The sequence below is a fragment of the Lacerta agilis genome, chromosome 3 (genome assembly GCF_009819535.1).
Source record: "Lacerta agilis isolate rLacAgi1 chromosome 3, rLacAgi1.pri, whole genome shotgun sequence".
NCBI lineage: Eukaryota > Metazoa > Chordata > Lepidosauria > Squamata > Lacertidae > Lacerta > Lacerta agilis.
In genome coordinates, this window is record NC_046314.1 from 88,668,987 (window position 1) to 88,696,023 (window position 27,037).

General features: G+C 41.9%; 1 protein-coding gene across 2 annotated transcripts in view; it reads left to right on the plus strand.

Moving 5' to 3' along the window:
- The first annotated feature begins 342 nt into the window (after positions 1 to 342).
- ENAH (ENAH actin regulator) overlaps positions 343 to 27,037 on the plus strand; it is a 75,312-nt gene continuing 48,617 nt past the window's right edge. Inside the window, exon 1 of one of the 2 annotated variants that reach the window (XM_033144677.1) lies at positions 343 to 642. In XM_033144677.1, the coding sequence (XP_033000568.1) occupies positions 638 to 642 (5 nt within the window). In that variant the 5' untranslated portion in view covers positions 343 to 637. Of the gene's footprint in view, positions 643 to 15,586; positions 15,646 to 27,037 lie in introns of those variants that run through there. The other variant, XM_033144676.1, reaches the window with a different exon arrangement.

Here is a 27,037-nt window from a genome sequence, read left to right on the forward strand (position 1 = left end):
CAGTGGCTTCCTCCTCCTCCTCCTCCGCAGTTGGTTGATCCCACATCTTTCTATGGCGCTTCCACCAACCTCCCGCCCCCTCGGTAGAACCCGCATGGAATGCACAGGGAATGCAGAGCAGCCAAAGGAGGCGCGGCTTGCTCTGCTCCGCCCCCTTGGCGTCCCCCTGCGTGCCCCGCTTGCCTGCCTGCGCCGCCGCCGCCGCCCCCCCTTCCCCCATGCAAGCCGGCGTCTCGAGCGAGCCGCTTGCGCGCTGCCCCCCGCGTTCCCGACGCTCCCACCTTCTCTTGTTCTCCCCTCCTCCCGCTCCTCCCCCCCCCCCGCGTGCGCCATTCCTCCCTCCCTCCCTCCCTTTCTTCCCTCCCTCCTTGGACTCCCCGCTGTGGTCGGGTTGGGCCAAAGCAGCCGAGCCGGAGGGCGCAGGCAAGGCAAGGCAAGGCGAGCCAGTCTCAGGGTTGCCAAGGCAGGGACTGGCTGGCGCCTGCGGGGGGACCCCCCCTCCCTGCTGCTGCTCCTCTTCCTCCTCCCCTCCCTCCCTCCGCACTCGTCGCCTATTGAGAACAACCCAGCCGGCTCCTGAGGAGAGAAGAGCGAGGAGCGGGGGGGAAGACGCCCCCCCCGGCCCCTGGGCAGCAACATGAGGTGAAGTGTATGCGTATGCATGCATGCATGCATTTGTGTATGTGTGTATGTTTTTTTGGGGGAGCCTTTTACTCTTTCCTCCTCTGCAAAGAGGGGAACCATTATGCCGAGAGGGGGGCCTTGTGGGTCTGTGTCCATGGAGGGCTTTTTTGTTATTGTTGCGACGATTGGGGTGGTGGAGGGGGAAGAGGTTGCGGCCGAGAACTGGGAAGCCTCGCGCGGGTGGGTTTAGGAAGGGCCCCCTCCTGAGTGAAGCGACTGAGGGCTCGAGGGGGAAACCCCGACGGGGTGGGCATGACTTGGGGGGGGTAGTCTTAATAGGGAAGCCGCGGGCGGGATATGGGAAGTGTCGGCCGGTTTGGAGGGAAGGAGCTGCGGCGAAAAGCAGGGTGGGGGGGGGAGGAGGTTTCTTCTCTCACCCCTGTTTTTCCTCTCCCCCCTTCCAAATTTTGCATTGATTTCCTGCGGTGTTGTAGTTGCATGTCCTTCTCCCTAACCCCCCCCCCCCCCGCATTGTTCTTTTCTCTAGAATGGGGGGAAGTTTGCGTGTGCGTGTTTGCCGGCAGGAGAAAAAGAAAAGGGATTGTGCTGATGGTGTGACCATAGGGATAATAATGGCTCATCGCGTGCAGAGCTTTTGTTGCAAGCAAGGGTTGTGGAAGAGCTTTTGGGGGGGTGTGGGGGGGTGCACAGAAAGGAAGGGGGAGAGGTGACACTGATTCGTTTGGAGGGTTGAAAAACCACCTTTATTTTCTTTTGGGAGGGGCGACTGGAGCTGGAGGGAAGAGGACGGGCTATTTTCGGTGCCCTTTATTCGCGGTTAAAAGCAAGGCATAGAATCACCTATCTGTTCGTCCCAGCTACAAAATTCAAGGCGTAGAAGTGAAAAAGAATACCCCCTCCCCCGGGCTCCAATCTCAAATCGGCGTATGTTGCATTGCAGCAGCCCCTGCTGGGTTTTTCTTTGTGTAATCGATAAATAGGGGGAAATCACATACACAACACTAGCAATGACGAATATGTGTTTGGGTGGGTTTTCTGTTTTTGCTTTAAAAGGGTTTTCTTCACATATTGTCAGTAGTGAAGTGGGTATCTCCCCTCCCCCACTCCCATGGCTAAACGGTTTTTAATTTCTGTACTGTATTTTATATTCTTTCACCACTTTGACACAACACTTTGGACAGGGGACTTGCTAGGCTGTTCACCAGGCTCCAGGGGGACCCTATCCTTGTAGGTTAAACTATTGGGATGGGGACTAAATTACTCCCCCCCCCCAAAAGAAATACTTGCCATTGTATTTGAATTTCCTTTGTGTTAAAGATTAATGACCAACAGTTGCCAAGCTCTTTAGAATGTAATACAATAAGATTCACATGATATGGCCTACCACTTCTTTTAGTGAGACAAAATGTCAAGTAACTTGACTTCACCAGGAATTTTAAGTACTTTCTTCTGAAAAAAGTTTAGCAGAGAACCTACATAAGCAGTGTAGTCTTGGCAGCCTTCACCCACGTTTATTACTTCTCGTGGCTCTCACTTGGTCCGTTTATAAATCTGTGGTTTTGTTCATTCATTTCATTGTTGGGTGTCCTAGTGTGTGAGCGAGGTATAAATGTATTTTACAAATCCTCTGTGAATATATTGAGGAAACCAGCTATATTTATACAACACACGACGCACAATTGTGTGTTCTAACTGAATTAGAGCTGAGTGCCCTATGTATTTGGTTATGTTTAGTTCAGTCTATTATGGATTACATAGTAGCGTTTCTGAAAATCTTCCCATTTACTTTTCCAGTAGTGTGTATTAGAATATTAGAAATAGATTGGAAATTATAATATTCTCATAATTGATGTTCTAAGTTCAAATATCAGAATTTCTAAAACTCTTGTTTGCGTTTGATTGTGTCTTAGAATGCCCAGATACTACAGAGATTGTTTTTTTTTAGGATGGTTTTTTGTGAGTTCTTTTGTGGACACACTGAAACCCTTTTAAAAGTGCCTCCCATTAATTGTAGGGTATGTCTGTAATGAGTTGAATACATGGCAAAAAGATGCATTTATATGTGTTCTAGTGTTGGTGTTGATGGGCTACTATGAATTTAAACATATGTCAGCTAATTGAAGTAAGCTGTATTCCTGGCAAACATTTCTTCAGAAGTGAGGGCATTAGTACGCTAAATTGGCTGCCCTTGATTTATCAGTCAGTCATTTTACTGTATAAACTTCTTCCAGTATAACTTGCACAATTAGTTTTCTTAAACTTTAATATTTCCAGTACTTTTTAAAGACTAGAACGTATGTTCTTTGGATTTTTATTGCAAGTATCAAGGTCCTTAATGCACACAAAAGGTTATAATTAGGAAGTACATGAAGGGGGAGCAAACAAGTTTGTTACTATTTAAAACACATACTTAAAAAAAAGTATTCAGTGATCTATTGTCTAATTTATTATTATGAGCACAGAATTTATCCTAGCCAGAACATAACTGTTTAGTAGTGACTTTATTTTGCTGCTGTATCTTTAAGTGGTATTCAAGTTTTGTGGCCTATTGTTCATAATGGGTTGATAATACCAGTTTGAAACAATAGGTGCTGCTATAACTATATTCAGGTACAAATAATGGCTTTGAAATGTAATTTAATATAATAGCAATGCAATATTATAAATGTAAATTAATATAATTATATAATAGCAAGTTAATATGTATGAAACAAAACAAGAACAGCTGTTTTAAAACCTCATTAATTCTGTTAGCATTTATAAGAACGTCTTCTTTGGCATGGTCCTATTAAGCCAGTGTCATGAATTCGCAGAAGTATGGATTGCGTGTTTTCCCAGGAAGTAGTGAAATCACTATTTATTCAGTACAGATATGCAATGTAGCAACTTTGGTTTTGCTCTGGTTTAGAACTGCAAGTCACCATGGGAATTGGGGCAGGAGGACTCCTGATTCTCAGTCTGCTCTCATTGGTCTACTCTGGAAGGATTGTGAAGACAGGAGACAAGTATAAGAAAAGAGTGTATAGTCTTTCCCTCCTCTCCTCTTGGTTGCTTAGGATTTTAAAAAAATGAAATGAAGTCAAGGAGATGCATTGCTGTGGGCACTTAGACAAGTAGGCCAGTCAGGTGGGTGACCTCCCTCCACTTTGCCATCTTGGTAATTGTGTGAAGTGTTGGGGAGATTATTCGTCTTCCAGTATGGTGAAACATTGAATATTTTTAGTGCTTTTGACCACAGGCATGAATGTACATACGCAGTTGAGGAGTTAGATATGCCATTGGTGTTTTAAATTCAGTTCATTTGCAACAATTACTGTTGGTGCCTTTGAAAATGGTTATGTTGGTGATACTCAGTACCTTTCAGTAATAAGGTATCTGAGTATGAACAAGTGCTGCAGAGTGGATAACATGTTTGAGTCAAATCTGAAGTATTTGTAAAGCAGTCTATATGAATAGCTGGGTTTTTTTTAGCTTTACTGTAGTTATCTGAGTGAACAAGTGCTGTAGACCATTGTGAGCTTCTGCACATGTTGAAATAGTAAGTAATTTAGATATTTCAGTGCATTTATGTAACTAATAACATGTATGAAAGCTTGGTTATAATATGGATCTAGGCAATACAGAAGCTATACAAAAGAGAAGCATTTCAGCAATAAAAAAGCAATGTAGAATTTTTCATTATGTCTGGGTACAGAGAATATGTATTGTTTCCTTTGGACTCAGGTTCATTAAGTGGTGTTGCTCGAATGAACATATAATGGGCCATCTTGAAGATAAATGTATCATATTATATAAAATGTCCAGGGATTTTTCTTACTTTGTCATTTGAAATATGATAAAACCAAAGCTTGGGCTTGAGTATGGTTTCTGAAACATCCCCCCATCTGCTTTCCTCACTAGGTTCTAGTGGTTTCAATCAGATGCCACACTTAGCCACAATCTTCAGATAAGCAAATGACTCTGTATATGAGTCTCTGTGTACATTCTGGTTTCACTCCAAAAAAACCACAGTCTGAAGCCTAGGTTTGCTACTTGCTTTCTGATCATGGACAAGCAGTGTCAAAGTTGCTGCTTCACTCCTCCCCCACTCTTGTATGTACGTGTTATGGCTTATTGTGTCATCTGGACCTGGACTTGTGTTTTGTTTATTTCCAAATAAGTCATAAGGCAGAGGTCAAGGTTTGTTCTTGACTTACCACTTATGATTTGTTTGGGGGGCAACAAACTGCAAGCTTGGGTTCAGATAACTCAACAAGCCAGACTATGGTTTGTTCCCAACAGCATAAAAGGAAATGGGTGAAAGAATGAAGAATGACACAATTTAATCAGCACACTGCTTGTTCATATTAAGTCTTTGGGTTATAGTCAGCTAAATCATTGCACACGTGGAATGACTTCGAGGATAACTTCTTATCCTTCCCCTCTCCCTTCACACCACCCACAATTCTATTTCAGAGGGTTAGGGGAACCCCAAGAGCAAATTCTAGGGCAGCACCCCCTACCCAACCCTGTAAAAAGCATTATACAGAATAGTGGTTTTGCACCACCCACTAAAGAAGAGAATGACACAAAAAGAATTCAAAACAGTAGCAATGAATTACACATTTATTTAAAGTCTTAAAGTCATTTACGTGTCCAGCACCTCCCTGCTGTCCCTTCTGCCCCTTTGCCTCTTAGCACCCCCAAGGTCAGAGGGGGGTCCACCTTTTTGGGTCCACAGCTCCCTTGACCAACTACATTCTTTATGCAGCACCCAGTGGGGCTGAGGAGCCCAGTTATGTCACCACTTGCCTGCAGAGCCGGCAGCCCTTCACTGCTTTTCAAACACCCTCCCTTGAGGAGTGTTCCCTCAGTTTCCTCTCCTCTCTCCTTGGAAGTCCTCCAGGCAGCCACTGCCGCCGCCCTTGTTCTCTGAGCTGCCCCCCCACCCCAAAGAGAGGTGCTTCCTCACACTGCCCTACAGGGGCCTGGAAAGCACCCCCCTGGCCAGCCCCAGAGGCATCATTTGCCTGGGGAGCTTGTAGCCAGGGCTGCTGCAAGAAACAGCCATACAAACCTTTGGGAGGCAGACACAAGAGGGCATCGGAGGAGAGAGGGAAGGAAAAGAAGGTTGCCCACAGTATCCCTGAACATTCAAGGGACCTCAGGGTGCCATGGCACACTTGTTGAATACCACTGTCCTAGGCAATCCCACTGCTTCCCAAGGGGTGGTACCACCCACTTTGGGAACCATTGATTTAGTGTAATGCGTGAACCAGGTCACTTTTGTAAAACAAAGGAATGTGTTTTTGGTGTAATGTTTCACTGTGGTACTGTGGAGTTTTTATAGATTGGTAACTTCAAGTTTTCCTACATTTCACTGTAGGGAGAGGCAATGGGGAGAGAGAATTTTCTAAAGGTTATGCAGAATTTTTGAGATCATTTATTATCCATTTCCTTGCAGATGTGCACATCCATAATGTGAAATTTCAGCTGAAAGTAAAAATACGTTTTTGCTGATATGTAAATAAAAAATCATAGGTAGTATCAAAAGCAGTAAATTCAGCACATTAGCAAGAAAACAAACTTTCTGTGTTTTTTCAAAGAAAGTATTTTCAGTTACTTTAGAACAACCTGATACTCTGTTTGGGACACCAAGATGCTTCATGTTATTTTAGAAATGTAATTTATAACTTGTGTCTATGTTTATACATTTTTACCATGCTTTAATGCAATAATAAAAGGAGAGAATACCTTACCAGAGAGTGGCAACAGTACAAACAATATGAACTCATAGTGTGTTGAAAATATTATTGGCACAACCATAGTCATACCATAAACTGAAAAATCAAATTGTAATACAACTTAGGGAAATGTCAGTGTTGCTTGTTCCTGGGGAAAATAGGTTTACCTCACAGTGGTTGAGAGTACAAGGGTGTTGTCTTGTTTTTTCCCATATTAATTATTAGGATGAATAGTTGAACATGTTTGAATCCAGTGCAGATCCTAGTCTCATTTCCTTTTGGTACAATTGTGGGCTAAATGTTTGACTTGAATGGCCCTGCTATTTTCAGTCATTGTTTCCCACTTTAGGGTTTTCTTTCATACGATTATAGACATTTAGGAAGCTACCTCATACTGAATCAGACCATCTAGCTCAGGATTGTGTATACTGATTGACAGTGATTCTCTAGAGTTTTTTTCCGTCTGGGCTCTAATCAGTCCTGCCTGGATAGGCTAGAAATCGAATGTGACACATTCTACATGCAAAGCAGTTGCTCCACCACTAAACTATGGCCCTTTCCCCCTGTTAGCCTCTGAGGAAAGTGTGCCTGTTGATTTTTTTCAGAAATGTGACATGCAGGGGACAGAGATACAGATTCCTGGGAAGAGCATTAGTCCATTTGTTGAGTCCACAATGATGATGTTGGATCCACAATGTTTGATGCAGATGTCTTTTTTTACTAAGCTGTCTGATGCCCTTTTAAGTTGATGTGACATACTGAATTGGGGTCTTACATGTGTCATATGTAAAAGAAAATAATAAATAAATAAATAAATATGTAAGCATATGCTCCCATCGATTAACTATCCATGATTTTTAGGAGTGCATGGCCATAAAAGTTCAAATTCAACGGTACTGGTAAAATTTCAGTGTCACCTTGATATTGTCTGTGTCAGTCATAAATTCTAACCACACCTTGATAAATGAACCCCAGGATCAAATCTGGGTTGCAGTGCTAGGCAAACGTTGATTCAGATGTAATGAACGTTGATTCAGATGTAATGAACGTCCAATGAAACAGGCCCTAGCAGTTTTATTCACCATAGTGAATTGTTGTTGGGTGAGCATGATGAGCAAGACTTCTTCACATACGGGTACTTGAAGCGCTGCAGATAGAGGGGTGGGGATTGTCTGGCAGGTTTCAAGTCATCCCGCTTCCTCCCTATGTCCATGTTTGGGTGTTTGGCAACTGCATGGCAAAGTGTCCAGAGCCCCACCGATTCCATTTTGTACTGTGGAGCAAGAGAGGGAGGGATGCTTTTGCTGCTGTGCAGAGATAAAGGACACATGCAGAGCAGTAGCCCAGGTCAAGCTTTGCCCAATGTTTTCAAGTAGGAAAGGGGGGGTGCAGAGGTCTTCTTTGCAGCTGCTGTTGGTATAGGGCCAGCAATCTGGCAACAGTTTTTGGCTTGGTTACAAATTCCAGTCAAAAAATTGTGGACTTTGGAACAAGCTCAGATATAAAGTCATACATGGGTACTGTACTTCTGACTTACCTTATTTTAGCTGTGGTTTAATATAATGAGGTCCAGTGCCGAGGGCCTTCTGGTGGTTCTCTCGCTGCGAGAAGCCAAGTTACAGGGAACCAGGCAGAGGGCCTTCTCGGTAGTGGCACCCGCCCTGTGGATGTCAAAGAGAAAAACAACTACCAGACTTTTAGAAGACATCTGAAGGCAGCCCTGTTTAGGTAAACTTTTAATGTTTGATGGACTATTGTATTTTAATATTTTGTTGGAAGCCGCCCAGAGTGGCTGGGAAACCCAGCCAGATGGTCGGGGTATAAATAATAAATTATTAATAAATTATTATTATTATTATTATGTCTGAACTGAAGAGGTATACAGTTGTACCTTGGGTTATGTACTTTTCGTGGTACGAACTCCGGTAACCCAGAAGTGCAACCCGGAGCGCGCGCAACGCACAGATACGCAGAAGCATTCTGCGCAGTTTGCGCATGCACAAACCGCTACTTCTGGGTTTTTCGCACGCTTGTTCGGGTTGTGTACTTTTTGGGTTACAAACTGTAACCCGGAACCAATTACGTATGCAACCCGGGGTACCACTGTAGCTGCAAACTGGAATTGAAAGCCATTTGTTGAAAAAAATTGGTTGGTTTGGCATAATGTTGAATTGACAAATTACAGTTGAGGCAATTTTTCTACTTCCAAAAACTGCTTCATTGTAAAGATGGGAAGGCAGAAAAAGCAGACAAGCACTGAAACCTGATTAGACCAATGGTTCATCAACTTATACCATAGTTTGTTCTAAACTGTGGTTAGTATGAAGCAATGCTCTCCCCAGGGATGTTTGCCTGGCACCTTCATTACATATCTTTAGGCACCAGGCAAAAACATTTTTCTATAACCAGGCTTTTGGCTAATTAAACGTTCTATAACTTTCTGTAGCCTTTTAAATGTGTTTGTGGGAGGGGGTATTGGTTTGTTTTTGTCTTATGTATTCTGTGTTCTCATGTCAAATTTTTAAGTTGTGAACCACCCTGTGATCTTCGGATGAAAGGTGGTGTACAAATTTAATAAACAAATATAATAATAATAATAATAATAATCATCATCATCATCATCATCATCGTCGTCGTCTTGCTGGTCTGGAGCTATGGACAGGCAGAAACATTCCTTTTCAAGCAGGCTTTGGGCTGGTTAACTTCTTATATATACCCTTTTAAATCTGTTTGTGTGTGATTATTGGTTTGTGGGTGTTTTTTGTTTGTTCTTGTTTTTATTACGTATTTTGTGTTTTCATATTGTATTTTTATGTTGTGAACCTTCCTGAGGTCTACAGATGAAGGGCAGTATGCAAATTTAACAATAATAATAATAAGTTTTGCCCTGCAATTACTTCAAGATGGCCTTAGACACTTTGTCTTCATGCTGGCATGCTGAGCTAAGTCCAGGATTGTGACTCTCGTCTTAAAGGAAGCAATCGTGTTGTGGAACTGGGGATTGCTACCCAACTGCTGTGATGGTCCCTGCCCAGTTCTTCATCTCCAAATTTGTGAGGGAGACTGTCGTTTGCTACATCTGCTATTGATCAGTGAAGCATTCATTGTCATGAGTGAAAATGTGAAAGCATAGGTGTAGAGCACATGTGTCGCCTGCTGAAGGCCTAGGTTTGATCCCCAACTTCTTCAGTTAGAAACGACCTTGGCTAGTAGGTTCTCCAAAGGACCTCTGCTCTCACATTATTAAGCCATTCCGAGGAAATTTGCATTGGCATGCTTGATAACAATGTTGCAGGCAACATATATTCTGTCCTGATAAGAAGTAGTGATTTGTGCCATTCCATTGTCTTACAGAGCAAGCATGTGCAGATGTCGGGGTTGAGGGATTCCATTTGTTTTTGTTTGTTTTAAGATTCACCAATCCAGAGCCGGGTGCAAAATGGTGGGTTCGGAGTCAGATACCAAATGGTGACCCAAGGGACAGACTTTGTTATCCATGCCATGCCATGAGCTATATACAGTGTTGTCACATCACATGCGCATTTAACTTGTACTGAATCAATTACATGTGCTCAACTCCAGCTTGTAGCTTTCAGTGTTTTGTTTCTCTTCAGGGGCCCCCAGTGCCAGCTCCCTTGGCTGTGGCAACCAGCAGGGAAGTTGTGGTGCAGGAGAAACAAGGGTGGAAGGGAGGAGGAGGAGGGCGGCGACAGAGAGAGATGCAGGCTAAAGAAAAAGGCTAGAATGGATGGAGCTGGCACTTCTGTCTGCATCCCTCCTCCTCCCTTCCACCTTTATCTCTTATCCTGCTCCACTGCAACCATTGTCCAGAAGGCTGCCACCACCACTGAAGCTGATCACCCCACTGTCATGGTCATTGGTGAGGGAACTTGGTTGCTGTTCCTGACTCTCACTGCAATACCCCGGAGAGGAGGGAAAGCAATATGCAACTGGCCTGTGTGGAGGTGTGATGGGGAGATAGTGGAGACACTGAGTGAGAGGGCTTCTGTGTGGGACTTAACCCCCCCCCCTTCCCACCAGAAAGCAGCCAGGTAAATTTGGGCTATATGTGAATTTGTGTATTCATGCTGCCTCTGTAACTGGACCTTCACATATAATGTGACTACTGTACACTATTATCGGTTGACATGCAAAAATACGTACAAATTTACTACAGATCAGCAGGGATCCTAACAGCCTAATATGAAAAAAGAAAGAAGAGGACTTTTGTTGTTGCTGTTGTTAAGCAATTATGAGTTGGAAACTTTCAAGTCATCTACTGAACCAACAGTAGATTCTGATCTATCTTTTGCCCATTCATTTTTGGAAGTTGGAATTGGGGGGTCATATTTATAATGGGTTTGGCCTGACTTATATTGATCACTGAGCCCACTACTGTAATGTCATTGCAACTTTGCAAATTGAATGCAGTGTTCACTAATACCAGCCCATCTTTTACTGCATAATTTGGTGGATGTTGGGCACATTCCTTAAGCAGTCTGATCACTCTCTGTCAGAGGAGTTTTCCCATTTGCCAAAGTGAATTCATTTGGTATTTTAAAATCTCAGTACTGTAAACAGCTCCCTGAACTGACATTCACTGACAAAATACCTGAGCAGATTTACTATTATGCCCTGCACCTGAGTTACATTTGAATATCATTCAGAAATATCAGCTGATCCAGAATATGGAACACCAGTTATTAACTGGTCCTGGCCAAAGAGAGCAAACTACACTGATGTAATAAGAGTCCCACTGATTAATAGGTTTTCAGGTGCAATTCACTTGCACCTTTTTTAAAAAAAAGTATCTATATGCTGTTTTTCAGACTCATAAAATCACAATACAATAGAAATATAAATTACTAAATGCAACAACAATAATAGAGAAAACATATAGCATTAAAATCCATTTAAATGTAACAACAGTGGAGATTGAGTTACAGGTAGGTAGCCATGTTGGTCTGCCATAGTCAAAACAAATAATAATAATAATAATAATAATAATAATAATAATAATAATAATAATTAAATAAATCCTTCCAGTAGCACCTTAGAGACCAACTAAGCTGCTGTTCGCTCGCTGCAGCCTTAAAACGCGGCGCCGCGCAGCTCCGGTGCCGGCTTACAGTGGTACCTTGCCAGATGAATTCGTCTTGCGAAAAATAGCCATAGACGAATTCGTCTCGCGAGTCAACTAAAAACTCGCAAAACCCTTTCGTTTTGCAAGTTTTTCGTTGTGCAAGGCATTCGTCTTGCGGGGTACCACTGTAAAGGAAGAAGGTTGGAGCAGCCTGTCCGGTGAAGTAATCCTCTTCCCAGACCCATAGAACAGCCCATCTAAGAATGTGTCCAAGGCTGACCATGATGGGGGCTAGAGCAGCCTGATCTGAACCAAACAGTTGAACTTCAAGACTGAACACTGAAACCTAGGTGGAAACCTATTGCTTAAATAGGCCAGACTACACCTGGTGAGAATTTCCTCTCATGATCCAGAAGTGAAAGGGTCTTGATAGGTGACAAGGAGTTGCCATGGGTGCAGAATGGATGCAAAAAACGATGGTAGTGATTTATAGGTGACCTGTAAACTGCAACCAGGCTCTCTGGAGAATCGAATTAAAGGTGTGCTTTTGGATAGCTTGATTAAACTACTGTATTTTTTGCTCCATAAGATGCACTTTTTTTCCTCCTAAAAAGTAAGGGGAAATGTCTGTGCGTCTTATGGAGCGAATGGTGGTCCCTGGAGCCGAATTGCCCAGGGGCCAAAAGCAGATCGTGCTTTTTTTTTTTTTTTTTTTACAAAGAGAGAAGGGGGTGTTGAAAGGAAGCTGCTGAACAGCTGATCAGCAAGAGATCGGGAGAGAGATAAGGCTCCCTTTCTGCCCCTCCCCTTGCCCAGGCCTCCATTGTTGAATGTTCTGCAGAGGAGGCTGTTTGTTTCCCCAGCGACAAGCACTGAAACCTGATTAGATTATCTGTCTGAAAACTGTAGAAACTGCTCCCTTTCCTTTCCTAAAGAAGCTGCAGAACTGTGAGTTGAACCCCATAAAATTGGGCTTTTCCTCTTTGCAAAAGAAGCTGCAGAACTGTGAGCTGATCTCCCCGAACAAGGCTTTCCCCCCTTTGCAAAAGAAGCTGCACAACTTTGAGCTGATCCTCAAAAAAAATCGGGGCTTTCCTCCTCTAAAAGCTTGGTGCGTCTTATGTTCAGGTGCGTCTTATGGAGCAAAAATATGGTGCAGTGGTACCTTGGGTTACGTGCGCTTCAGGTTACATACGCTTCAGGTTAAGAACTTCGCTAACCCAGAAATAACGCTTCAGGTTAAGAACTTTGCTTCAGGATAAGAACAGAAATTGTGCTCTGGCGGCGCAGCGGCAGCGGGAGGCCCCATTAGCTAAAGTGGTGTTTCAGGTTAAGAACGGACCTCTGGAACGAATTAAGTACTTAACCAGAGGTATCACTGTATGTGTTAAATCAGCTATGTGTTAATCAAAACTAAGATTAGGGAGACATATACATGTCTGGAGCTACTGGTATGCATACTTATTGAGAACATTTCATTAGTTGAGGTCAACAAATACAAACTAATTTAGAGCATTGGAAAAGGTGTTTGTATGGGTGCTTCTGTGAAAAGTTCTTCCTTTACTAGTTTTTCTCTGGAGCCAACTGAAGAAATTTTATGCTCCCAAAGTAGTGAAGGAAGCTTAGCTCTGATACCAAAATAAGTATTGCAAATTTCTGAATTTACCAAAATTCCCGTTTAAAAAAACATACACGCTTTTTTCTCTCCTATGGATTCATAATTTCTGGAAATGGTAAATTTCTACTAAGGGTTTAGTTATTCTTTAGAATTATTTGTTATTGGAGTAAGCTTAATATAAGCGGGACACAATTTCTGAAAATGTGGTCTTGAAAAGGCACTGAAAATGTGGTCTTGTGGGTGCATGGGAGAGAGTCAAAGAGCAGGCTGAGTAGGGAGTTCTAGCAGTGGACAATCAGTTCATTAGATGAACTGCAGCTTTCCTCAAGACCTAGGTTTAGTTTCCTCTACTGCTTGACTTCCCTTTTTCCCCAGAAAGAACTGTAATTTGGCAAATCAAAAGGTTTTCTACTTCCCTGCAGTAGATTCTTGTTGCCATGCAACAGTGTTACTTGGAGCACAATATGTTAAATTGTTTGCTCTGCATATTCATTTTATTCCTCTATATACCTGTTGTAACATCAGGGTTGAATCCTGTTGTGCCTTCAGGTGGTAGAAGAGCTTTTGATCCAGTGGAAGCCTCTGCTAATGGAAGAGGAGGGGATAAGACTTTTGCCCACACCCCCGGTTGCTCCAGAAGGTTGGAGGCATTGTGGAAGAGAGCAGCATGGAAGGTGGTGTAGGGAGCTACAGGGGAAGCAAGGAATCTGCAAAAACCACCTCCCCTCCATTTCCATTAGCTGAGAGATCAAGGCTCTTCTGCAAATGGGAGAATTGGACACAACACTTAAATTTGTTTAAGATTGGATACAATTTTAGATCATTTATTGTATGTTATAACCCTGGTTACATAAAAAGTGACATAGTTAGTCTTTATTCTCCAAAGATTGACACACCTGTATTTCCAACCATAAAAAAATAATGCTGATTTATTCTAGACTATGGGTTGAATCCTAACAAGCATTAAGTGGAGTTTTACACATAGAATACGTCGGAATAGACTTTCCCACCCACTTCTTGGCAGTTCACTGTGCCCCTCTGAAAGTCTACTGACCTTCAGGAACAACTTGCAAGAAATAGGGATGCGCTTGAGGTTCAGAAACAGGTTTTTCTCCTAAGTCCTATATCAGACAAACATACCACGATTTGCTGCAACAAGTAGTGTCCCTTTTCTAGAGAATCATGGCATTCATTCAGCCATGGATTGCATGGTAGAAACTGGTTTTCTAGTAAAACATGATTTTTGTGAAAGAAGCAGACACCTATCACTGCCACCACATCACTTCCTTCTAGATAGGTGCCTCATGGTATCTCATCTAAAATCTGATGTACCCCACCTTGTGCTCAAATGAGTTCTATTACAATCTCAGGGAATGAATATACATCTGAAACAAAGCAGAGAATACAGTGCTGGAGGAAGAAACCTGAACAACCAAGAATGATACTTATAGGGTAGGGGTGGGGAACATCCAGCTTGTGGGCCTACTTAGGCGTCCCAATTTGGCTTACAAGGCCATGCCTACGTATCACTTACCTTACATCGTGATGTCATATGATATCAAGCACAGAGATCTGTTGTTACCTTTGTTCTAAGCATTAAATCAGGAGTGATGAAGCCTTCACCCTTAAGATGTTGCTGAATATAATTCCCATAATCCCCAGCAAGACTGGTCAATGGCTAGGGATTATGGGAGTGGTACTACAGCAGTATCTGCAGGGCTAAAGATTCCTCACGTCAGCACTAAGTGTTCCCACAGTGCTAAGTTAGGAGATATGGCTCTGCTGCTGGCTTTTAAAGAGCAAAGTTGTGCCTACTCCCTGTTTCAAATTTGAATTGTCTGATGTCATGTGATTGACTGGTGGGTGGCCAGTTGTCGATCCAGTCCTGAAAAGGCTTCCTCATCCTTTTACAGTAGCTTGCCTGTAAGAGCAGACAGTCGAGGGATGGTTCAGAGCTGAGAAAAGAGTGTGGCTCACAAGGACTCCTTGGACGGCAGGAAAATATTATTTTATATTGCCTCTTTACCTGATGATGCTATCCTGAGTATATTTTTCTCTCCTCTTAACATTGGGCTGCACCAGTGCTCTTTAATGGGCTGTAACAATATTAAGGATACTCCGTTGGTAGTCTCACAGAGAAAGATTATAATAGCAGCCAGTCTGAGAAATTGAATGCAAACATAAAACAGCTTTTAAAAGTCAAAGCTGTTTTTTTTTGAATGTTTGATCAATATTGTGTAGATCACAGCTTCAGAACTACTAAACTTCTAAAGCTTTTAACTTTGGTAATTTGCTTTTTTGTAACTTCCATTTTATGCCGTGCTAAATCTGCTCTTAAATTTCTTTGCCTTGAGAGTTTGCAGCACCTGTTTCTCCTCGACTGGGTGAAACAGACGTTTGGGACTCAATGCATGACTGATCGACTATTTATTTGAGGCTTAACTTTAAAAGCCCCTGTGTAAAGTTTTTTAAGGCAATTTTTAATCTAAATATTCAAAGAGCTTTAAAAATATGTATAACTATAGTTGGATGATGGAACAAGTTGCAGAGGAAAACTTGGAGATTGTCATTGACAGGTAAGAGGATGTTGGCTGAATATGTATCTGTCTTGGGTGGTTTACATACAACATATTGAGCATGAAATCTTGAAGTTCTGAATCTTTTTGTTTCATGTTTTCTGGCACAAGGTATGATTTTAAGGCAGTGGATTGGAGAAAAGTGAAGGGAGAGGATATATAGCTAGGCTTTATCTTGCCTGCTCATTTTTCCATTCATTATTTTTATGACTTCGTTTTTTTAATAGATGCATGTTGATACATGATACAACATAAGTAATAAAACAAACTTGAAGGAGGGAAAAAGCAAGCTGCCTTTTAATTAAATTCTACATTTGTCTGGAAGATCATAGGGCAATCCAGTCTGTCTTTAATAAATGTGCTTTGATCTTAAATGCCAGCTTTATTGTTTGGGGCAGTAAGTAGTACTTTCCCATTTTTGGCTGGAAACTTCATAATGGTATTGAGATGAGGATCTAGCAGTTTCTCAGGAGTTTCCTCACTATTTTTAGAAGACACGTTGAGGGCTGTGCCACTGTCTAAAGATGAATGCAATATAGCACTCTGCTATAGATAAATGCTGAAGAATCATTCATGCCAGTGTCTTTGAGAAAGGAGCATGTATTCTAGAACTGCACATTCATTTACCTTGGAACGAAGATGCACTGTTGAGCCGTACCATGTCTATCAGTAGTAATCCAATAAGGGATGTTTTGTTTCAGTTCCCACTCAGTGGAAGAATAGTCCTTAACCTGAGGTGCACCATTGTAATCACAATACTACCCAACATAGGAGGTTGTACCTTTGAGTCTTTGTTGACATGTTAAAGAATCTTTCAGCTGACTCTAGAATTACATGCTTCTCTTACAATTTGCTGTCCACATGTCCTAGGACTGGGCTCTGTGCATTTCCAACACAAGTTTCTATCTGTACAGAAGTGCTTGTTGCTTGCAAAGAGGAATCTATATTCACCGAATTAGGTTTGGCAGTCAGGTATCTCTCTTACACCTGCAATTCTGTGGTTTTTATTTGCTTTTTCATTCTGCTGTAGGGCCAAACTAGATTTGTGGTGTGTGGTTGCATTTTGCAGATCTGGGTTTTGTTTTGGTTTTTTGTTCTTGGGACATCAGGATGCAATAGCAAGATCATGGCACAGGGGAAGAGATTACTATTGCCAGCTCCCCAATACCTACATATCGTAATCTCAATCATGATTTATCCTCCACATGTCTGTTTATTCCTAATTTATCCCCCCCAAAAGAACACCCTGCCATGAAATCATAGGCCTGCTCTGTGTCCACAATGTGTTCTCTAATTTAGCATTGGGTTTTACTGTGTGAAAAAAATCATGAAGATCCAATGAGCACCTGTGTCTTGGATCAGTGTTTTTGTGGTACTGAAAAGAATGGGAACTCTGATTTTAACTGTGCAGTTTACCAATGTAAGCTTTAATCTAATGGTGGGTTTTTTGTGTGACCTTATGCAAAATCATGAACACTTCAGGAAATCTGCTTTAATTCTACTGCATTCCAAATGCCACATGTGTCCATGTGCATGCCTGTTTTTCCTCCTAGTATGTGTGGAAGCAGGGTAAGAAACAGCCCAGGGGTGTTGGTGCCCATGGCACCCTCAAAATTCCAAATGAGGCCATACAGTTGGTGGTCACATATCTCTCAATCTAACCCACTTAAGAACATGAGTACATCAGACCAAATGCCTATCTAGTCCAGCTTTCTGTTCCCACAGTTGTAGACCAGATTCTGTTTGGGAAGCACACAAGCAGGGCCATGAGCACGGTAGCACTCTCATCATGTTCTCTGGTTGTTGTGGATAAAGTGTTGGTGCTGATGAACCATGTATGCTGCCCTGAGCTCCTTGGAAGAAAGTTGGACTGTATATATAATAAAGAAAATATATGCTACTGTTGTGCATAGCAGCACTTGAATGTGCTTCTTTGGTCCGACCAGCTGAAAAGGACAAGAGATTCCCTTATCATGGCAGAAGATCCGCTACCAATGTATGATAATTTACTTGAAACGTTAAAACCAATACTGGCGCGGACCCCTACAAGGAATAGCAAGCTTTACCACAGAAAATGGTTCGATGAGGAATGTAAGAACCTCAAGAGATACCTGTACAGCGAATACCTGGCTTATAGAGCATCAAACGACCCTGTACCTAACAACCACCTCCTGATCCTTAGGAAGAAATATAAAAACCTATTAAAAGAAAAGAAACACGCAGCTGAAAGGAATAATTGGAGTAAACTGTTGGTAGCAGCGGAAAATAAAAACCAATCTGCTTTTTGGCACCTAATTGCTGGTTACCTGGGCAGGCCATTAGCCAGGATTGAACCACAAATCCCTGCAGATACCTGGGAAAAATACTTCTTTGATCTATACGCAGACCATACTGAAGGTGATGAAATGGTGAATCAGGAACCTTTGCCGGACTGGGAGCCAGTCACCTGCCCCGAAGTTGAAACCCTCATAGATCAATTTAAAACGGGCAAGGCTCCTGGAGACGATCTTATATCTATCGATGCCATTAAAGCTAACAAAGATTGGTGGATTCCACCCTTAGCGGCCCTCTTTACATATATAAACACCACAACAAAATTCCCTCCAAGCTGGAACTCTGCCTTGATTGTATTAATCCATAAGAAAGGACCACGTACAGAGCCAAGCAATTTTAGACCGATTAGCCTGTTAAATGTCATCGGGAAGATCTATGCTAGATACCTGCTAACCAAGCTTTTAAACTGGATGGAGAGTAACAATATTATTGCTGATGAACAGGCAGGTTTTCGCCCTGGAAGATCCACAACTGACCAGATATTAATATTGAACCACCTAGCTGAAAAGTACGCAGACAAAACTCCTAAAACCCTGCATGTGGCCTTTATTGACTTTAAACAGGCCTTTGATCGGATTTCCAGGAAAAAGCTATGGACAAAACTGGCTGCTACAACAATTGATCGTCGTCTTCTCCTTCTGATAATTAATCTCCACTCGAACACCTTCCTGAGAGTCAGGATAGATAACAAGGGTTTAGTTTCTAACCCTATTGCCACCTCCAGGGGAGTAAGACAGGGCTGCCTTTTGGCCCCTGCTCTGTTCAACTTTTATCTTAATTCATTGGTGGCCCATATGGCCAACAATGCTTACCATCCTCCCAAATTAGCTGGCCGGCCTCTAAATGTCCTCCTGTACGCAGACGATGCCGCACTTTTGGCTAGATCCCCGATTGGGTTGAGGAGAATGTTAGTAGCACTTCATGAATACTGTGTACAACATGAGCTGCAACTAAATTATGCTAAGACTAAGGTTATGGTTTGCTCTGCTCGACCAAAATTGCTCTCGTGGTCAATGAATGGTGTTACACTGGAACAGGTTAACAGCTTTAAATATTTGGGCCAAGTGATCCGATCAAATAGGTCCTTTGTAGCTCATAAAGAGTATATATTTGCTAATGCCTCTAAAGCAGCCATGATGATCAGATCTTTATATGCTAAGAACCAGGCCCAATCTGTGAAAGTTGCCTTGAGGCTCTTTCAAATGAAAGTTCTCCCTCTTATGTTGGCGGGCATATCTTTGGGAACACGCAGGGACTTTCTTAGATTGGAAGCTGTCCAAACTCGATTTCTCAGAGCTATTCTCAGGATTCCCCCGTCTGTAGCGGGTGCAGTCATGAGATTAGAAGTGGGTTGGCAAGCCTTTCGATATGTGGCCCTAAAGACCAAGCTTTGGTTATGGCTTAAACTTTGTTTTAACCCGGTAGGCATGGCACCCCTGATACTAAGGGATGATTTCCAATCTATGTGGGAAAAAGAGATTTTAAACGAAGTGCAGACTTGCGGACTGTCACAGCTCTTTCTGGAGTCCATGACATTCTCTCATGCCAAAGCTGTGATCTCTCAAAGACTGAGGGACATTGCAAGACAAGAGGACATTGCTTGTGTGAAACCAGGGATGTTTTTGGGGGAGCAGATCTTCCGGAATTCACCAGCCCCTTACCTGGTGGAAATCCAATATGTAGAATATCGCAGACTCCTCACAGCAGCAAGATTAAACGTCCTGGAAACAGAGGTCCTGTTGGGAAGATATAAGGGAGTCCCATATGCTCTGAGGGTCTGTCCCTGTGCCTCGGGAAAGGTTGAATCAACCGAACACATTCTCCTGACCTGCCCATTTTATGTTGCTCTTAGACAGAAACTGATAGCTCCACTCTTAGGCCACCTTAGCCTGGTAGATGGAGAATGTCAGGTTTCGTTTTTGCTGAATAATTTTACTGGCACCACAACTTTTGAGGTGGCCAAATTTCTTTTTTTGGCCCTTAAACAGCGTAAGGTCAAAATCGATGGTATCGATATGGGTTTTTATGTATAATTTACTTTTACTGTATGTTTTAGTGTAAACCCCTCTGAGTTGTCTCAGGTTTTTAAAATTTGTATGGATGATTGTGTTCTGACTGACGGTCGAATAAATTGTTATTGATTGATTGACTGTTGTGCATAGCTAAGGTGTTTCCCTGGTCCCCCCCCCCCCAGCATAAAATAGCATTTATTTGTGCCATGATAAGCGATCAGATGACTGAAAATCTGCCATTGGTGTTGGTGTTCTTCCTAGTATTGCATAATTCCAGTACTTAGCCAGTCATAAAGTATCATTGCCTTTCTCCTGCAATGTGGAGGAACAGTTTCATGCTGCTTGCATTCACTCAGTCACATCTTGAACATTTAAAAAAATGCTAGAAGGCATAAAACCCTTGAGCCCTGCCACATTACTTACTGGTGATGGTATATGCCCAACATGATGGAATTCATTGTGACATTGGAAAACGCTTGCATGCAGTCTTGGAACTGCATCTCACCTGGAACTGCACCCATTAAATCAGGGGTCAGAAAACTTTTTCATCAAGGGGCCAGTCCGCTATCCCTCAGACCTTGGGGGGGGGCGGACTATATTTTTTTGGGGGGGGAATGAACGAATTCCTATGCCCCACAAATAAACCAGAGATGCATTTTAAATAAAAGCACACATTCAACTCACGTAAAAACACCAGGCAGGCCCCACAAATAACCCAGAGATGCATTTTAAATGAAAGGACACATTCTACTAATGTAAAAACACAGATTCCTGGACCGTCCGCAGTCCAGATTTAGAAGGCGATTGGGCCGGATCCAGCCCCCGGACATTAGTTTGCCTATCCATGGTTTAAATTGTTATGCTGATACTGGTGGTGCTTACCACTCTTACAGTCATACCTCAGGTTACGATAGCTGCGGGTAGCGTTTTTTCAAACCCGGAAGTGTTTACGTTCTGCACGGTCTGTGCATGAGCAGAAGCGCAATATCGCACTTTGGCGCATGCGCGATATTGCCGCTCGAGTTGCGGACTTTTTGCACCCTGGAATGGATCGTGTCCACAACCAGAGGTACCACTGTATTTTCTTATTTTAATGGTTATATTTTTGGAACCCACCCTTCGACCGTGGGTGAAGGGTGGGCTATGAGTACAAATCATAATTTTAAAAATAGATCAGTTTGACTGCTTTGTGCCACATGAACGTTCATGGGTAAATTTTGCCTTTCTGTGGTCACGTGACTGTTGTGCTTTTCGATGATTTTTATTTATCCGTGTGGTACTAAAATTGCTTTGATTTTCATAAAGTGTCTGGCATAAACCATCACAGCGCTATTGCAAGTTTGTATTATGAGCTCTTATTTGATAGCATATGCTAGTTTAGAAACAGCACTGATTTATAATTTCACAGTTTGCTTGTATCAAAATAGACAATAGTCTGTAATTGCATGTAGATGTTTATGTATTCTTCTAATGCAATATATATCAGTACAGTAAGCTCGTTTTAGTGCAAAATCTCTCAGTTGAGAAGAATCTTAGAATTAAAGTGCCTTTTGTTTGAAGAATAACTCTGAATACATTATAACTAATTTCACTGAGATGTAATTAGCAGTACTTGTGTCTTTAATCTTGCAGCTGTACCAAATGGCTGACAAGGCAGGTGCATCTGATCTTTCCACCTGTTCACAGAGCACGAAAATATATATTGAATTATTTTTCCTAGCTTTTTTTTTTTAAACTTCACTTCAAATTATTTTCTTGGCAGTAAACCTGTAGCCTGAATATTCTAAAAATTGTCCGTAGTAGTTTGTATCTAGTCTAATTACTGAACAAGTAATGCTGGCCATTCTTTTAAATATATTATTTCATACAGAGATGTGCATATATCAAGCTTACGGTTGGAACTTCTCATCTATGATGACATAGAATCATAGAATCATAGAGTTGGAAGAGACCACAAGGGCCATCCAGTCCAACCCCCTGCCAAGCAGGAAACACCATCAAAGCATTCCTGACAGATGGCTGTCAAGCCTCCGCTTAAAGACCTCCAAAGAAGGAGACTCCACCACACAGCAAATTCCACTGTTGAACAGCTTTTACTGTCAGGAAGTTCTTCCTAATGTTTAGGTGGAATCTTCTTTCTTGTAGTTTGAATCCACTGCTCCGTGTCCGCTTCTCTGGAGCAGCAGAAAACAACTTTTCTCCCTCCTCTATATGACATCCTTTTATATATTTGAACATGATGTGCAAGAACTGATTTGCAGTTTTGGAGAGAAAATTGTTGCTATAACTGTTCTAGGGCTTGAAAGCCTGGCACTGTTCTCCCTGCCCCTGCTCCGAAAATCCCCCTCATTTGTGACTAAGGAACAATAAGCTATTTATTTTTGCAGTTAGGTTCCCTTCAAAGCACTGCCAATCCAACTTGTGTCTCTCCAATTAAATTCTATTCTTTGTGCTGTATTAGTTAAGTAAAGTTTTGTGGACCACTTTATAGCAAGTGACTGCATTTGGATGGGGATGATCTGAACTGGGTCAATATGTCACATGGAAATAGGAATATGTACAGTTTGTGAAATGCCTCATGATAGCAAATGAGCCTGTTTGGAACAGCTTAATTCCTTTATGGGATTCTCACTGTTTGTACTGCTGCCTCAGCAACCAAATCTGCAATTATTCAGTCTCATGACTTGGGGAATATGATCTGCAACCTAGAAATAATAGTCTCTTATCATCAAAATAGAGATTTGGAAAGTGCAATAGGTAAATGAAACTATTTCTTACTTTGGGCTAAATCATATATTGCCTTTACTCTTCTCAAAGTTGTAAGGCGATTCTTCACTCTGGAGTTACTGTAATATGTTAAATATGATGTAGTGCAAATGCTGGTAACAAGAAACTCTTCACTGTGCTGCAGCAATTGATCAGAGACCTAAAGTTTTAAAATACCTCTCTGCAGTATCACTGACAATATGGAATTTTTTCTTTGTGATTAATACTTCACTTTTCCAAACTTTTGGCAAAAGATTCCATTGTCAGCATCTACAGCAGGGATGCTGGGTTTGAGGGGGAGTTGTATGAGGTAGAATTTTCTAACCAATAGTTTTATGTAGTGATTGTAGTTATGTGATGATTGATTTTATGAGATGTAATTATATTTATGTAATTTTTAATTTTTCTTCTTACTTGTTTGTTGAAAGTTGCCTTGAAGCTCTGGCATAGGTGATGCACAAGTCTAATAAATAATATAATATTAATTTAGCATTTTCTGTTTTAGCAAGTTCATGGCAGAACTGTGCTGGTGGATGGATTCTTGACAAAAATGGGTCAGACTTGGAGTGGCGAATCTAGCTCTCCCAGTTTCAGTAACCTAAGGAGCAATGCCAAAAGTCTGTTGACTGGAGGAAAGGAGAGCATTCTGGCTTTCTCTCAACCAGAGGTTTCTATTACTGTCCTCTACCCAGCCACCCAGCCAAATTCCATCTTAAAATTAATGCTCTTTGTTTTTCCGCCTCCAGCATTGACCGTTTGAGGTGTGTTTAGGGTAATGTGTAGTTTGTTCTTAACCTGTAATTGTGATGGAGTTTCTCATGGCATCTGTAATTTGTGATTTAAACCATGAGATATTCAGATGAAATTGGCAAGATTAGAACCTGACTTTCTAGAGGCACTTAGAAGCAAATGCAGCTGGCATCATTGCTGTGGAACGTAGAAAGGCTTAATCGGATACATGGAGCATTGGCAGAAAAAAAGAGTGTTTCAGAGTATCAATTTACGCCAGTAATGCCTTATTTGGATAATTGGCATTATGCTGCATTGTTTATTGTAAGCTCTTTGTGCTCCCTGAGAAAATAAAAACTTGGTTTAAAAGCACACCAAATTCTACATTGTGCTATGATAGACCTGCTATGATGGAGTCTTGGCTGTTGCTAACTCACATTCTCTCAGCATGTACCCTACAAATAGCCTTTTAAACGGTTCTTTCTAATGATGCCATAGGCTGCAGTCGTATAACCTTCACCTACTACCTTTGAGTAAGCCACACTAAACTGAGTGAGGCTTGCTTTGCAATACACAAGATTGTACAGCTAATACACTTAACATTTAAAGCTGGCAGCTGTAATAGTTAGGCCTGCTAGGCCTGTGATTACAATGAGGATTGCTGGAATAAACCAGACCTTCCAATATCTTTTTGGGGTGGTGGTGGCTTGTGCTGTGGACTGTTCCTGAACTGTGTGAGTTTACAGTAGTTACATTTGTTAAATATTGAGGTGGCGTAGGATATTGGGAATGTCATGATGGTTATAAGAAGATGGGGTGCATGTAGGAAGTAAAATTGATGAAGGGGAAATATGGAGAGAAGTAGGAAGTTGAGGCCCACAAGGATTGGTATTGAAGCCGGTGCTTTTTAACTTGTTCATAAATGATCTAGAATTAGGAGCGTGCAGTGAGGTGGTCAAGTTTGGTGACTAAATTGTTCAGAGTCAATAAAAGAAAAAAGAGATCACGAAGAGCTCCAAAAAGACCTCTCCAAACTGAGTGAATTGTTGGTAAAATGGTGAATGCAATTCATTCGGAACTAGTGTAAAATAATGCATGTTGGGACAAAAAGCATTAATTCCACATATATACTCATGGGGTCTGAACTGAAGGTGAACCTCCAGGAACCTTGGGGTCATAGTAGATTGTTCGATGAAGATGTCAACCCAGTGCGTGGTGACTGAAAATAGCAGATCTATGGTGCGACCACATGTGGAATACTTTGTACAGTCCTGCTCGCCTCACCTCAGAAAGGATATTCTAGAGTTGTAAAAGTTTCAGAAAGAGCTACCAAAATTATCAAGGGTATAAAGCAACTCCCCTGTGAAGAAAGCTTGTAACTTTTGGGACTTTTCAATTTAGAAAAAGGCAAGTAAGAGGCAACATGATAGAAGTATAGAGAATTATGTGCAGCTTGGAGAAAGTAGATAGAAAAAGTTTTTCTCCCTCTCTCATGACACTAGATCTTTTGGACACCCTATGAAGCCGAGTGTTAGAAGATTCAGGTGGATAAAAGAAAGTGCTTCTCCATAGTTAAACTATAGAACTGACTCCCACAGGAGGCAGTGGTGGCCACCAATTTGTGCCCAGGATAGGTTGGGGAAGGATTTGCTATGGTTCTTCTGCATGAGAGCCACCTGAAATATAACAAAGTAATAAAATAAAATAAAATAGTAGACTAGGGCCTCCTGGGAGATCAGGGTTCAAAATGTCACTCAGCCATGAAGATCACTGGATGACCTTGGACCAGTCACTGTCTCTCAGATTAACCCTACCTCACAGGGTTGTTATGAGGAGAAGATGGGGGAAGATGAACCATGCACACCACCTTGAAGGAAAAATGGAATATAAATGTAATAATATGTAAATAAACAATGATGGGCCAGATTGAGTGAAGTCTTCCAGTGTGTGAGCTAGTGTAACTGGAGAATTGTCAGAGATTAGGCCCTACCGAGTAGGGCATAATGTGTGTGTGTGTGTGTGTGTGTGTGTGTGTGTGTTTAAATGTGATTTTTAAGTGCATTTGGAACACCCAAGAATATGTTTTGAAACTAGTGCTGTTCATATTTGTCATATCTTTCCTTTGTTGGTTTATCATCTAATTGTAGAGTTGGAAGGGGCCCCAAGGGTTAATGCATTTTCTTGAAACCAATATGTCTCTTTGAATAGGGTAGATATTGTTTGTCACTTTAAAACTGGTTTTCAAATTCTCTGTCTTCCACTTCCAGGGAATCCTGTCCTCTTGTCATTTGTAACAGAACCCCAGCATTTTGCAAACAGTTTTGGGTTTCATGCTTTGAGGCGGAATATGCTGATGTCAGTCTTGCATAGTCTAAAATAGGAAAATTTCAATGATCCATAAGAATGCATACCCGGGGCCACGTAACACAGATTAGTTATGCTTTAACAATTAAGTGGGCCTGATAGGAATCTCTTAAGCTGGATAGAATAGCTGGATGTACATGTACATTCAGTGAAATGTTTAAACAAACAGACATGCACACTATACAATTGGTTGTATCTTTTCAGCCATTTTTATCTACATTGTAGGGAATGTTTAGTAGCAGTGGACAAGCCTGTCTTCAGAAGTGTCTTTCTGCCAGTATTGATTGAGTCATAGATGATTCCCTGATAAGCTTCCAAAGAACTCCAGGATTCCCCAGTTTCAACTTGAAAAGCACTTACATAAGCAAATGTGAGCAAGGTCATAGAAACATAGCATTGTAGATTTGGAAGGTATCCCCCTTCTAGTCATCTAGTCCAACCCCCTGCAATGCAGGAATCTCAACTAAGGCATCTGTGACAGATGGCCACCCAACTTCTGCTTAAAAACCTCCACCACCTTCTGTGGGAGTCCATTTTTGTCTTAGAAGGTTACAGCCGTTAACAGCCTCTGAAGTGATAAAATACTTCCTGTTCAAGTCCGCATGGAAATAATTGAATGGTAATCCCTCTAAAAGAATATTGGCCATATGCCTCACTAGTGGAGTGAGTCAGTAGTATGGTCTTTACTAGCATTGCCAATTACATATAATTCAGTGGTAGATGTTGTTGCTGTTGTTGTTGTTGTTCAGTTGTTCAGTCGTGTCCGACTCTTCGTGACCCCATGGACCAGAGCACGCCAGGCACCCCTATCCTCCACTGCCTCCCGCAGTTTGGCCAAACTCATGTTAGTAGCTTCGAGAACACTGTCCAACCATCTCATCCTCTGTCATCCCCTTCTCCTTGTGCCCTCCATCTTTCCCAACATCAGGGTCTTTTCTAGGGAGTCTTCTCTTCTCATGAGGTGGCCAAAGTACTGGAGCCTCAACTTCAGGATCTGTCCTTCTAGTGAGCATTCGGGGCTGATTTCTTTGAGAATGGATAGGTTTGATCTTCTTGCAGTCCATGGGACTCTCAAGAGTCTCCTCCAGCACCATAATTCAAATGATGATGTAATATAGGTTATTTCCTGTGGTCATGAAGCAGAGAGTTTGTCATTAAAGTGTGAGTTTAAAAATAATAATACTGCT